The 14,354-nt window shown below is 40.9% G+C and overlaps 1 protein-coding gene across 1 annotated transcript in view; it reads left to right on the top strand.

The window, feature by feature from the left end:
* The window catches only part of LOC109420723 (L-selectin), a 91,999-nt gene that overhangs the window by 67,218 nt on the left and 10,427 nt on the right, over positions 1–14,354 (top strand). Inside the window, exon 2 of the mRNA XM_019695182.4 lies at positions 11,382–11,482. Coding sequence (XP_019550727.1) covers positions 11,383–11,482 — 100 coding nt within the window. The 5' untranslated portion in view covers position 11,382. The remainder of the gene's footprint in view (positions 1–11,381; positions 11,483–14,354) is intronic.

Genomic DNA, 14,354 nt, shown 5'->3' with positions numbered 1-14,354 from the left:
AATTTCTGCATAGCATTTTGTTCCTTGCCGTTTTGAGCCTCTATAATGATATCGCCATTACAGGGAGTCGCCTGTTGCTTTTTACTGATTATATATACAGTCTATGTGGGCTATACGTCAACATTGGAAAAGAATAATTCCAAATATACATACCCAATCTTCAAAAATCTAAGCCAGATTCAATCAACCGTCATCCTTGAAGGCCTATCAGCACTCGCACTCCATCATCCGCCCGTCAATCAAGCTGATCTCAGCTGATCCGCTGTTATCCTTAACCTATCTTAACGCTTTGTTGTTAAGATGAACCACAGGTAAATACCTGCATGTAGTATGATGAGCACATCAGCCAAAACGACTTCCACGAATGCATAAATTGAATTCAAACGAAACCAAAAGTGACTGTGTCGTCTTCCCGTCCGTGTCTTAGTCCATCGTCGTCGATTTCGTCTCAGCAACCAGCAACGCCACGATCGTCACGATCTTACATAATGACCCGTCATCTCCATTCAGGTGTAGTACTGTGCAGTACTTACCTCCCCCATCCGTGGGGTAATTGAACAACACACTCGAAGATGGGCACACGTTTTTTTGTTGTTGTGTCTCTCGAACATTACCGACCGTCTAGGTACGGACGGTTATATGGTGTCTTCCTCTATCCGGATTATGTTTTGGATGTTAATCATCCCTCTCAAGGTACCATACACTCGGACCATTTTGGGTTCCTCGTGCGAGAGCACTGTGAAATGGGGTGAGATTGATCGTAGGATGAAATCGAATATTCTGGCAGTGAATTAAAGCACTTTTGAATTAAAGCACGTTGACATCAAAGTGTCACAGTATAACGGAATTCAAAGTCTCTTTATCAATGACTTTCGTTAACATTATTGAAAGATGAGTTTTTCTTTCCTCAGACGAAACACAAAGCATATACCTTGCTGAAAGAGTTAAGATTTGATACCATATGTGGGAAAGTTTTTTTTTTCAAAAATGTTATGTAACTTCATTGCAGATTTCGAATCTTCAAATAATGTCATAGGTGTCTTGTTTCGATTCCCGGTTGGTTCAGGAACTTTTCGTAACGAAGATTTCCTTGACGTCCTTGGCTGTAGAGCACCTTGGCAACTGCTGCATACGATAGTAAACATGTTTAAATGTCCAAGGTATCACTTAAATATTTAATAACTGTAGAAGAGCTCATAGGGCACTGAATTGAGATACAGACTCTGTCCTAGTTGGGATAGTGCTTAGTAAGTGTTCGACCAATAATAATACCCTTGCGAAGGATCATTTTACCTGGCATGCCTCAAGATTTTTTTGTACTCCAAAGATATTTAAAATTTCATATATTACCAACTCATCCGCATTGCACGGTACCAGTAGTGAATGGAGAGGAAGCAAGAAGCCATCGCTTCATTGGCACCTTGCAGGCTAATGATGACCGACCGACCAGCCTGTAACGTGTGGGTCAATCTAGAAGCGTATTTTATGTTCCACGACTACCTACCATGCCGCCAAGAGGGACCTTGCGTAAAATGTGAAGTCATACCAGTCAATGATGATGACCATGTTGAATGCTTCTTCCTATTTTGCGGGTTACTTACCTACCTGCCCACAACAACCAACAGCCGCATAGGTAGTGTGGTGCAATATAATGTGAAAAATCGGCATCTGGACAGTCAGTGATGATGCTGCGGGGTTTTTAAGGCTTGACATACTGAAAAAACCTGTCGGTCTCGGTACTTTGGCCTAGGGTATGGATAATGAGATGTTACGAAATGAATATGTGTCACGACGACCAATGGGAGGAACGACGACGTTTGAGAATAACTTGGTGGGTGCGAGACTTCAGCGACGGCAACTATTGGGCTGACGATACATGGTACGACCAATGGATTTGGCTTTGATTTATGGAGAAGAACTACCGTGAAATGAGTCCTCGATAAGGTGTATTAGCACAGAGTGGTTGTGAAATATGTTGCAAGTTGTACTTGTGGACATGCTGGGGCACATTTTCATTCATTTTTTATGCGAGTTCTTTCTCATTTAACCATTTGGAGCCGGAGGGGTCATATTGAAACCGACGATGAAACAGAGCATAACAAACGTGTGCAACACCAGCGAGGTTGCGGCAGCAACGGCAAACAATCCGGTTCCAAAGGGTTAAGGTGAAACATCAAGAAATTCCATTACAATTTTGTATACTACATTTTGGAGGCACAAATCTGACGAACGAATTATCAAAGCAGCTTGCATTTGTTTATCCTGGCTTTTCTTACTTGTAAAAAGAGGAAGATTATCGGAGTGAGGCTCATTTGTTTACTTATTTTCAAGATTAGTGCTCTTGAAAGCATAAGCAGGGGTTCAAGTCGGTCATTGTGGCGTCCATATTATTATTCTCTGATGATTCACCTTTACTGATTTTGTTTTGTTTAAGAACAAATTCACTGATGCTCCTTTTGGAGGTTCCTCCAGGAGTATCCTACCGGAAATTATCTGAGGAAACCTCCTGAAATTTCATCTGTCAATTTATCCAAAAATACCGTCTAGGATTTCTTGGTAGGGGTTCCTCCAGAAACTACAACTGGAGATCCTTTCAGGAATTTCTTCTGAAAATACCTACAAAAGTCCATCTGGGGATTCCTCCAGATTACTTCCATAAATTTCCACAAAATAAATCCATTTGGCGATTACTTCAGAAATGTTATCATAGATTCCTTCAGGAATTCCTCCTAGAGCATCCTCCAAAAAGCTTCTTCTAGAGATTTCCAAAATGCCAGATACATTAATAGGTTTTATCTGAAGATGGGAAATCTCTTTGAAGCTTTTTTATGAATTTCTACATGAGTTTAGTTTGGTATGCAGTGACTCGATCAAGAAATTTCTCCAGAAACCCCTGAAGGATTTGCATAAAGCATTCGGAGGATTCGCAGAATAACTCCCTAAATGATGCCCCGGAGGAGTTCCAAGAGTATCCCTAGCAAAAAAAAAAACATCAGGAAGATTCCCATAAGAAGCTCCTGAAGGAATACCAACAATAAGTCCTAGATTCCTTGAAAGAACTCCTGCAAGATTGCAAAAAAAACTTCTGAAGGATTCCCACATGGGACTTAGAAGTAACACCAGGAGGGCTCCCAGAAAAGTTCTTCTGAAATATTTCAAGAAGGAGCTCCTGGACGATTCCTAGAATTAACTCCCTGGAAACTCTTGGAGAAGTGCAGTAAGTAATCCTGGTGCAATGTCAGACGGAATTCTATTCTATTCTATTCTAGTGTTGGCACAGCCAGTATTGAAAAGCATCCTGGAAATGCTGGAATTGCTTCTGATGTTTTCTTGTCAGCATTCATCTCTCTCTCTCTTCTTGATGTAACGTCCTCATTTGGACAAAGCCTGCTTCTCAGCTTAGTGTTCTATGAGCACTTCCACAGTTATTAACTGAGAGTTTCCTCTGCCAATGACCATTTTGCATGCGTATATCGTGTGGCAGGCACGAAGATACTTCTATGCCCAAGGAAGTCAAGGAAATTTCCTTTACGAAAAGATCCTGGACCGACCGGGAATCGAACCCGTCACCCTCAGCATGGTCATGCTGAATACCCGTGCGTTTACCGCCTCGGCTATATGTCAGCATTCATATTTGCAGCATATCAGCGATGATGTGATACAAATATTAAACCGGCCAGGGCCACTGTGCAGGCTAATGGGGTTGAGGATAATTCATAATTTCAAGGCAGTCAGAGTGTCCACTTATAAATAATATGATAACCATAAAATTTTGAATTTGATGTTAGAAGAAACGGGGACAATCGTACCAACCGTTTCGTTTTTAAGGGTTTTATAGACTTATTTGTTGGGAGTGGCAATGCTAAGGTTAATGTATCGCCGATGCTACCTTCCTTGGGATGGAGCACATGCATTAGCCTGTGTCCGGCCTCTAAAGACTAGGCTGAGACGCTTTTACTTGTTCTCTGAAACGAAACAATAGAAACAACAGTCCAATAAAAAAGCTCCAATATAACCATAGCTTTGACCAACAAATACTTAGGGTAATTGTTCCCATCGTTGTGGTAGTACCTATTGTTGCGGTAATGGCAATTGAGCACTTTTTCGACTGAAATGTTACCAAAAGGTATTTTTAATAGATGTATGGTGCTTAAATTATGAGATTGCACCATTTGTTTGCTTAAGATTTGCCCAAAAACCTATTTAAAAAAAATATTTTCATAAATGTGTTTGCTGCTGTGTTCCTATTGTTGCGGTAGTGTTCCTAATGTTGCGGTATCCCATATGATTTCAATGGGATACCGCAACAATAGGAACAAAATACCGCAACATTAGGAACACAATGTTCTTTCAGATAAAAACGAATAAAATGCTCATAACAACATCAAAGTGGCAATATTTCGTTATTTTCCCGTAGATTAAGGATGGATTTTATTATTTTCAATTCAATCCATGTAAAAAGTTTGCTTGGGACGATACAATTGTGGTTTAAACATGAACCCAGCGCTTAACTCCTCCATGATCGGATCAATTACCCTAGTTATGGAATATTAAAAAAAACATTTTTTAATAAGAAAGATCTCACCAGCTTCGAAGCAGTCATTAAAACCAGAGCAGGCTTGACGTTATTTGAATTTACGTTTGTAGCTCCAAATATTGCAACCAGTTGATATGGTAACGCTAGTCATATTCCTGCTTCGGTTTCTTCAGCACAATAAATCTTTCAATTTATGATTTTAAAAAGCATGCAAAAACACTTTTAGATGCAATGTAGGTATCTGTAGTCATTTCCACAAAAGTTTCCGGGTAATTTTAACACAAACTCAATAGCAAATAGCACTTTTCAGATCTTTACGCCTTTTTTGGTCAGAATAGTTCTCCTATCCGACACACCATCAAATGGCTTTACTTCCTCACGCTGCTTTCGTCTACATGCGCACCACACATCACGAGCAAATTCCCCCCCAGACCCTGCCAGCCAAAATATCGCGATCTTCCTCAAATGGAAATATTACGCTGGAAAACTTCCTAGACCCGAGGACACACGCTTTGGTTTTCGACATCTTGTCTTCATTTCATTTCTAAGCAAAACACGTTGAGGACTTGAGATGATTTTCTCACAGACGAAATTCTAGAGGAAACACATCTAGCAAAACTCTTGAGGGAATCCAAAATAGATGGTCCAGAAGGAACTGCTGCAGGAATCCCAGAAGAATTAAAATACATTCCCAGAAAAATATTTGCAAGAATTTCAAGAAAAAAAATCTGGAGGAACTTCAGAAGGAGCTCATGGTGGATTATCAGAAGATATTTCTAAAGTGATTCAAGTAAAAAAAATCCCTTTTTGAACCTTTGAAGAAACCCTCGAAGGAACCCTTGGAGGAATTTCAGAAGGAACGTCTGTGTAAAAGTTTCATACTGGATTCCGGTTCCTGGTGGATCTCCTACAAAATCCCGTAGAAGAACCAGAAGGAACAATGGCACATATTGCACATTTTACCAGATTTGCTGGTATGTCTGAGGCATACTGTAATTAGAACGAAATGTTGCTAATTGACAAATTGAGAGATAAAGTTTGTGAAAAAAAAACCGCGTTCTGGTGGGATACGAACCCACGACTCCGTATTCGCTAGACCGGCGCTTTAACTAACTAAGCCAAAGAACAAGTAATGCATACTAATTAGACACCAGCAAAACAAACTGCCTGGTTGCTAGGTATGCGGAGTGCGAGAGTAAGTCTCGGCTTCATAAAATAATTCGCTCTCACTTATAGTTAGTCGGCACAAACAGAAGTGTGTTGTGGATTAGCATCAAAGCCGAAAGAGAGATGAGTTTGTGAAATAGGAGTGTTCACGGCGCGGCTTCGGAGTCAGTTTGGCTTTCTATTCCGCAGAATCATTACTTGTGCTGTGGCTTAGTTGGTTAAAGCGCCGGTCTAGCGAATACGGAGTCGTGGGTTCGAATCCCACAAGAACGCGATTTTTTTTTACAAAATTCATGTCTCAATTTGTCAATTTGCAACATTTCATGCCTTCTAATTACAAGTTTTTTTCCAGTAACCAGAAGGAACTTTAAAGGACACATTTTCCAGAAGAAATTCTTGGACAAATTCCATGGCTCATTTACTCTCCTTCCGAATACTTATCATCCTTATCCCGGCACATTTCGGCTCGTGGTATGAAGCCGTTGCGGGATGCGTAGTGCTCCTAGTAGAGCTTCCGTGATTCTTGGGAACGCACAGCAGTTCCATTTCCTCGCATGTCGTTTCTTCCAGGTGGCACTTTTTCCCTCCAAAAGAGGCGGGTGCGCTGTTTTCGCTTCTGTTTGTAACGTTCCACGTTCTACCGGGTTCCTTGCTGCAGAATTATCGCTCTCGCTACGTTTCCTCATCCAAAATAACCATGCATTCCTCGTCGAATCGTTTTCGTTTCGTCGACTTCTTTCCCGATGATGCTCTTGACTGCGTCGTTGATGGCTTCTTTTACTGTTCTTCAGCAGTCCTCTAGAGAGGCCACATTGAGCTTGCCCTCGTCTGGCAACACTGCCTCGAGATTCTGCGCGTATGCTAAGGCGACATCCGGTTGCTTCTGTTGCTCTGTTGCCGTGACGGTCGCCGGTACCGTGTTGATAACGGAAAGTTTTGGCAGCAGATAGAGGAGTGGTCGGAGTCGATGTTAGCGCCACGATAGGTCATGACGTCAATAATGCCGGAGAAGTGCCATCCTTCAATCAGAACGTGATCGATTTACGATTCCGTCTGATGTGGTGATCTCCAGGTGTAACGATAATGGAGGCTGCGTTGGAAAAAGGTGCAACGAAATGCCTTGTTCTTGGAGGGGGTGGAATCGATGAGTCGTTGACCGTTTTCATTCGTTAGCTGGTGGGCGTGGCATTTTCAGTCGTCGGTCTGAAATCCTCCATCTGTCCTATCCAAGCGTTTAGGTCTTCAATGATCTTGACGTCGTGGATTCAGTAGCGACCGTACACGTTTGCGAGCTGCGCGTTGATTGCGAAGTTGACATCATTAGTGCTTCCGGAGTCAGGCCTGTGGACGTTGATCATGCTGGAGTTGAAAAATCGACCCTTGATCCTTAACCTGCACCTTCTCCCGTAGATCGGCTGCCAACCGATGTAGTGCTGGATAGATGATATGATTACCTATAAACGTTCGTACTGCACAACCTGTCCTACACACTTCCTGCAGCGCCACGATTCCGAATCCGCGGTAAGGTTCTCATACAGCCTCTGGAAACTATGTTCTATCAAGTCTTAAGCTCTATGATTGTATAAGAGTATCCGCAACCTCCTCGGAGTTTGAACCATTCGGTCTACAAGAGAGCTCTCTGGGGTATGAGTCATCGGATATAGAAGCGTAATAAATGATCTTACGTGGGTTTCGGCTTCTCAGTCATGAATTTTGCGTCGACTACTTGGTTATCTTTGCCTACGTTTCGACCCGGGATGGGGCCTTCTTCAGGGCTCGAAACGTAGGCGAAGATAATCAAGTAGTCGACGCAAAATTCATGACTGAGAAGCCGAAACCCACGTAATACCAAATTCCAGTCGAACTCCCCATCGTAATAAATGATCTATTGCTGCATTATAAATGAAATTTATGCTCATATAGTCTCATGCTACAATGTGCTGTCAAGTAGTGCATTTATTGACTGTTTGAGGATCTCCCAGAACTTCCTTGTGTATAGCTCATCGTATGTGGTTGTCTTTTGGGATCTCCAGTTAGCCTAGTGGTTAAGGCTATGGATCGCCAATCCGAAGACAACGGGTTCGATCCCCGCACGGTGTGTTGAAACAGGATTATTATCGCACTTTCATGAACCTAAAATATTTTTTCGTTATAAGTTAGCCTTAGCTGTATATATTAAGATTCTGGAGGTTAAAAAATCTTTCATCGGGGAAAATTAAAATAAATTCGATTTTAGTAGTTTTACCACTTTTCCCATATGATAAGATATTACGCAAATCTGATGAACCTAAACTCCGCTAGAAAAAGTCCTCTTTCGATTAATAAATTTGAAACCATTTAGAGAGAAACGAATTTAAAAGTCTTTACATCGAGTTTATTTTTTTTTTGGCGTTCGTTTCATGTGTCCAGCCCACTACAGTCTGCCGAAAGTCATAAATCATAAAAGTCTACATTTCTTCCATTTGCCTGGCACATAGATATTTGTAATGGAGGTAAACAAATACTTCCGATTAGTGCGACTCATACATTTGAGGAAGCGCCATACACCTGTGACTCGTAGCATTTGCAGCACATACTCGTCATGTGCTAATTTGCCTGAAATGTTGGGTATTAGTTGACGCAAAAAGAAAAAGAAGGCAGAAAAAACAAAATGCTAACCGAAAATAGCCCAGGGGTTCTCAAACTTTTTCAGCTTGTGACCCACTTTTGATTTTCAAAGAATTTGGCGACCCACCAGCACGAAAATTTATAAAATAAGTCATTATTTGCAAATTTGAACTGCCTTTTTAAATAAAAACATTTTATCACTTTCATAGGTTGTGATAAACTTACGATACGCAGCCCTCGAGCCTAAAAAAAGTTATTTTTTGTTTATTTATAGTGCTCTTTAAGTTTTTTGAAAAAGTCTAAGTAAAGTAGTCTTACAAATTTGAGATAAGATTCCAAGTTTCTTATATATTCAACCAGGTTCCAGATATAGTGGTTATTTGATGCTCCTACAGAACTTTAAAATCTACTTTAAAATTAAACATCGGTTGAAAATGCTATATATATATATATCACAGCATCAAGTAGATTTTAAAATTTTAGTACTGCTGAATGGTCAGATGAGCCCTTTTGAATTTTTTAAAGATATCCTCCATACACATCTTTTTTATTTCCAATTTTATTAAAATCCCTTTTAAGTTGTTCTGTTAAAGTTCAGATTATCGACATTCATCTGAATTTCACAGAAGTTGAACTTTACTGATGTTTGGGAATTGTTAGGTTTCTTGTTGAAGTATGGTATATTTTTTTCTGATTTATGTTTTTTTTTATATTTTAATTGCTGAAATTGGCGTGTAAGTCTAACAGAAAATTCTAACTGCAAGCAACAACTTGAACTCATTTTTTTAGAGCATGCGCAAAATCTAAAATTTTACCCTAATCTTTAAAATTCCGATTGAAAACTCATAGTTTTTGAATCGATTTCAGAACGCAGACAGTAGTTTCAATATTTAATAGACAAGATTTATGATACAAAATGTTGGGTAGAATTAATGACAGACTTGTTAGAAGCTCAAAATGGCCGCCACAATGGTCGACTTTTGCACCTAGTCAAGATTTTAAGCACACAAATCTCATGAAAAACATAACCAGCGCAACTTATCTTCTTATTTTAAGCTTCTTACAAGTAAGCAAGAGCAAAATAAAAATTACACCGTTGTTCGAAGCTTGCTTCTTGAGATTTGTGCATTTGAAGTTCTGGTGCACTGGTGAACCTGGATTTCAAGACGTTTGTCCTTAAGAAAAACCGAAATTTTATTTAAAAAAAACTCTTCTAGAAATGGATAATCTAAGGGGGTGTTTGAAAATTAGAAAATGTTTAGCAATTACATTCGACATAAGTTAATAAAGACATCGCGACCCACCAAAAATTAAGCCAGCGACCCACCAGTGGGTCGCGACCCATAGTTTGAGAAACGCTGGTCTAGCCAAAAAGCTGTGTATTCACTGGCTCTGCTATTTTCCCCAATAACATAAACAATTTAATACAAGAAAGCTTAGTTATCAAACCAACAACAACAACTACTTACAACAATTTACATAACTAAGCCCTCTCAATGTCCAATGAACAACATAAACAAACTTCAACGAACCCTTTTGGGCTCCTTCAAGAGCAACCACAGCCCAGGCCAAACCTGCCCGAACACCTCACACGCCCGCTCCAGCTCCATCAATCACACACGATGACATTATGGCTATCTTAACTGTCACGCGGCTAAGTGCCCAGGGCAGTCCCCTTATTCTGCCTTTATATGGACGGGCCTTACCGCCATGTACCTACGTACCGGCTAAGGGTTACTGCTAACTGCCTAGTCAGCCAGTGCAGTGGTCCTCTCTTGGGGTGGAGAAAGTTTTTCGCGTGTAATCATGAGTGAATTATCTTCCATGAACGTGATTTCTGCGGTGCGGAATCCGACCAAGCAAGCAGGAGGGCGCCGCGCCGCCGAGTCGAGTGTGTTGCAATGTCTTTATGGGTATTCAGTCAGTTTGTCTTCTCTGTCCCTTTCAATCTGATTCAACATCTGATCCTCCACTGACTGCTGAGTGCTGGCACTGGCTGGCTGGCTGTCACGCCGCCCGAGGCAGACGTAGAATGAATTTTGAGCAGGTCGCAGAGTGTTATGCAATCTGGGACTCCTGGTTTGTAGGTCTTGTCACGTTTTTCCATTTTGCAATGATGATCGGAATGTTGAGAAGCTTTTCTTTTCTCGAAAAATACTCTCGTTTGTGGCAATGATATGGCAAAGGCTGTTACTCATTTCAATAAATTAGAATGAAACACACTATTATTAAAGAAACATCTCAGTAATTGAAACTTTAATAATCAACCATTTCAAATCATTCAGTAAACACCTAAATTCAAAAAATACTTTAGTAATTACTTGTGAATGATAACTGAAATTTCAAGAAATTTTTATAATCAGGAATAGCTCGGAAGTTGGATGGAATTTAAGGAATTTCTTGTCTTTATGTCAAGACAAATACAGAAAAACATAAAAGTCATAAACATTTACGTTCCCTTCCATTTTTATGCGACTTTTTCCATTAATGGGCCCGTGATTGTCATAGAACGGCAAATTAACTTGTTAAAAGTACACCGACATATATTTGTACCATCCACCGATCAGTTTAATCAATTTCATCTCCATAGAGAAGCGCATTTATCCCACATTCGAAAAACCGCCGTCATCATTCCGCGCTGCGCTGATGCTGCTGCTGGGTTAGTGGGCCTCAATCGTGAAATTGAAATTTAATGCACACAAAGCGAAAATCGATAACAATGCCGTTTCACGTGGACTACACACCGCACATTACTGGTATGGTGGCCTACCCATCATATGTGTACGATGACGACGACAACTCCGGTTGATGAACGGTTTCAGGAAATAGGTTTGGCTTTATGGTTAATAGCCAGCGACAATGGTTGGTCACAAAAGGGCAACCCGATTGCAATCTAGTTTATTTGTCACGGGCTGCTTGCGGAGGCTTGGGAATTTTCCGGAAGACATTCGGGTGGGTGATAAAAGTGAAGCTAGACTAACCTAGCCCGAAACGCGACGATTTTTGAGTGATGATAGATGATGGTGATGATAATTAACGCATTTCTTTCCATTTCTATGTTTGCTTGCAGGATGTCCGTGTTGCGAACACTGGTGCTGTTGGCCATCGGTGCCACCGTGGTGCTGGCCCAACGACGACTCGCCCTGCCCGATCCTAGAAGTTGTGCCAACCGTGAGTATTGGTTTAGCTTATGCCGTTCAAGGAGTGTCACTATTGAGATCATTTAGTACGGATTTCAATGAATACTCGTGATCTGATAGAATAATTATACAGAGAGTTAGGTTCATGAGTGCTAACTTTTTAAGAGGTGATGGAGGTGAAAAACAATTTTCCCTAAAGAGGAATTCCCAAAGAACTGCTGGAGGAATTTCTTGGGACCTTCTACGGGAATTGCCGGGTAACTCCTAGCGGAACTCCTGGAGGAATTCCCAGGAAAGTTTTGGCGAAATTCCCGGGGAACTCCTGGCGGAATTCCAGGAGAAATCCCAGAGAAAATCGCAGAGCACTTCTATGGGAATTACAGGGAATCTCCTGAAGGAATTCCTGAGCAACTTCTTCATGAATTGCTGAGGAACTTCTGGAGGTATTCCCGAAGCACTTTTGGATGAATTACTGAGCAGCTGCTGGAGGAATCCTCGAGAAAAATGTAGAGAAATTCCCGAGGAACTGCTAGAAGATATCTCAAGAAACTTCTCTTGAAATTTGTGAGGAACTCCCAAAAGAATTCCTTCGAAACAGCTGGAGAAACTCTTCGAGAACTCTGTAAGAATTCCTGGCAAATTCCTGGAAGAATTCCAGGAGAACTCCCAGAGGTTTTCTCAAGGATATGTTGAGAAATTCCTGAGAAACTCGTGGAGGAGTTCCCGAAAAAACTGATGTCTTTCTCGTCGAACTCCTGGCAAAATTCTGTAGAATTCTTGACGAACTCCTGGCGGAATTCTAGGAGGAGCTCTTGAGGGATTCCCGAAGGGACTCTTAGAGGGATTCCCAGTGGAACTCTTACACAAGTTTCCTATGGAACTAAGTATTAGAGAAGTTCTTGATGGCACTCCTAAAGGAATTGCCGAATTTAACTCCTAGACTAAAGTACCTCTCGGAGAAACTCCTACAGAAATACTCGCAGGAAATTCACAATGTTTACATAGGAAGTTCAAGCAGAATTTCCGGAGGAACTCTTAGACGAACCTCCAGAGGAATTCCTGGAGAAACTTTTAGAGGAATTCCCTGTGGAACTTTTAGAGAAATTCTCAGTTACACATCTAGAGTAAATTTCGGGGCACCTCCTAAAGAAATTTCAAATTGATTTTTTAGAGGAATTCCAACTGGAACTCCTAGAGCAATTCTTCATGAAACTTCATTAGGATTCCCCGCAGAAACTCCTAAAGGAACTCATTGGACTCCTAGAGAAATATCCGCAGCAAATCCTTGTGGAATTCTCGGAAAAACTCCTAGAATATTTTCAATAGGCACTCCTAGAGGAATGCTCAGGGAATACTCCTAGAAGGATTCCAGGAGGAACTTCTTGAGGAATTCTAGAAAAAACTCCTAGTAGCATTCCCAGAGTAACTCATAGATGAACTCCTGGAGGATGTCCTACAGAAATGCATAGTAGAACTGCTAGAGGAATTCCTGAAGGAGCTTCTAGAGGGATTTCATGTGGAATGTCTGGACGAATTTACAGTGGAACTACTTGAGCGATTCTCTGGAAGAACTCTTGGGTGAACACTTTGAATAGAGGAAGTCCCGGAAATCTTACATAAATTCTCGCGGGAAACTCCGAGTATTTCCATAATGTTTTCTAGAAATCCTAGAGGAACTCTTCGACAAACTCCCAGAGGAATTCCTGTAGGAACAGGAATTTCCAGTGGAACTCCGATAATAATTCCCAGTAAAACATCAAGAGGAATTACAATTGGAACAAATAGAAGAATAGAGGAACTCCTAGATCAATTTGATAGAACTCCCAGAGATCTAGCCGGAGAAAATCCTAGAGGAATTCCTGGAATTCTTAGAGAAATATTCGGAGCAACTCCTTGTGAAACTCTCAGAAGAACTCCTAAAATAATTTATAAAGGTAGTCTTTGAGAAATTCCCGGGGAATTTTCCTAGAGGGATTCCAGGATGAACTTCTAGAGGTATTCTAAGAAGAACTCCTAGTAGCATTCCCAGAGGAACTCATAGACGAATTCATGAAGTATGTCTTATAAAAAAATCACAGTAGAACTGCTAGAGGAATTTCCAGACAACTCCATGAGGAATTTCTGGAGGAACTTTTAGAGAAATTTTAAGTGGAATACTTAGAAGAAATTCCAGTGAGCGATTCTCGATAGAACTCCTAGAAGAATTCTCCGGTGAACTCTTAGACTAAAGGAAATCCCGGAAATCCTACACAAATTCTCGCGGGAAACTCCCTGTACTTTCAGAAGATTTTCTTAAATTCTCGGAGGAACTCTTGAACAAACTTCCACAGGAACTCCTGTAGGAACAGGAATTCCTAGAGGAACTCCTATAGGAACTTCCAGTGGAACATCTAGAGGATTTACAATTGAAACAAATAGAGGAATTTCAATTGGAACTCCTAGAGCAATTTGATAGAACTCCCAAAGATCTTGCCGGAAAAACTCTTAAAAATTTTTCTGGAGGTCCAAAAGGAATACACGGTGCAACTTCTTGTGGAATTCTCGGAAGACCTAAACTAGAGGATTTTCCAGAGGCACTCCTAGAGGAATTCCTGGGGGATCTGCTAGAGGGATTCCAGGAGGAACTGCTAGAGAAATTTTAGGATGAACTTCAAGAGGAACTCCCAGATATTTTCTTAGATAAATCCCGGCGGAATTTCCCGGAGGAACTCTTAGAGGAATTCTCTGAGGATCCCCTAAATGAACTGCCTATTTGAGGAATTTCGGGTGGAACTCCTAGATGAATTCTAAAAGTAACTCCTAAAACAATTTCCAGTAGAACTCCTGGAGTAATTACCGCAGAAAATCTGGACCTCGCGTTTCAAAGCGACTCAAATTTCCCGAACCACGATTCTCGTTTCTTC

Source organism: Aedes albopictus, chromosome 2 (assembly GCF_035046485.1).
Source record: "Aedes albopictus strain Foshan chromosome 2, AalbF5, whole genome shotgun sequence".
In the NCBI taxonomy this organism is placed as follows: domain Eukaryota; kingdom Metazoa; phylum Arthropoda; class Insecta; order Diptera; family Culicidae; genus Aedes; species Aedes albopictus.
Note: the sequence above shows the minus strand (reverse complement) of the source record. Positions and strands in the feature narration are given on the sequence as shown.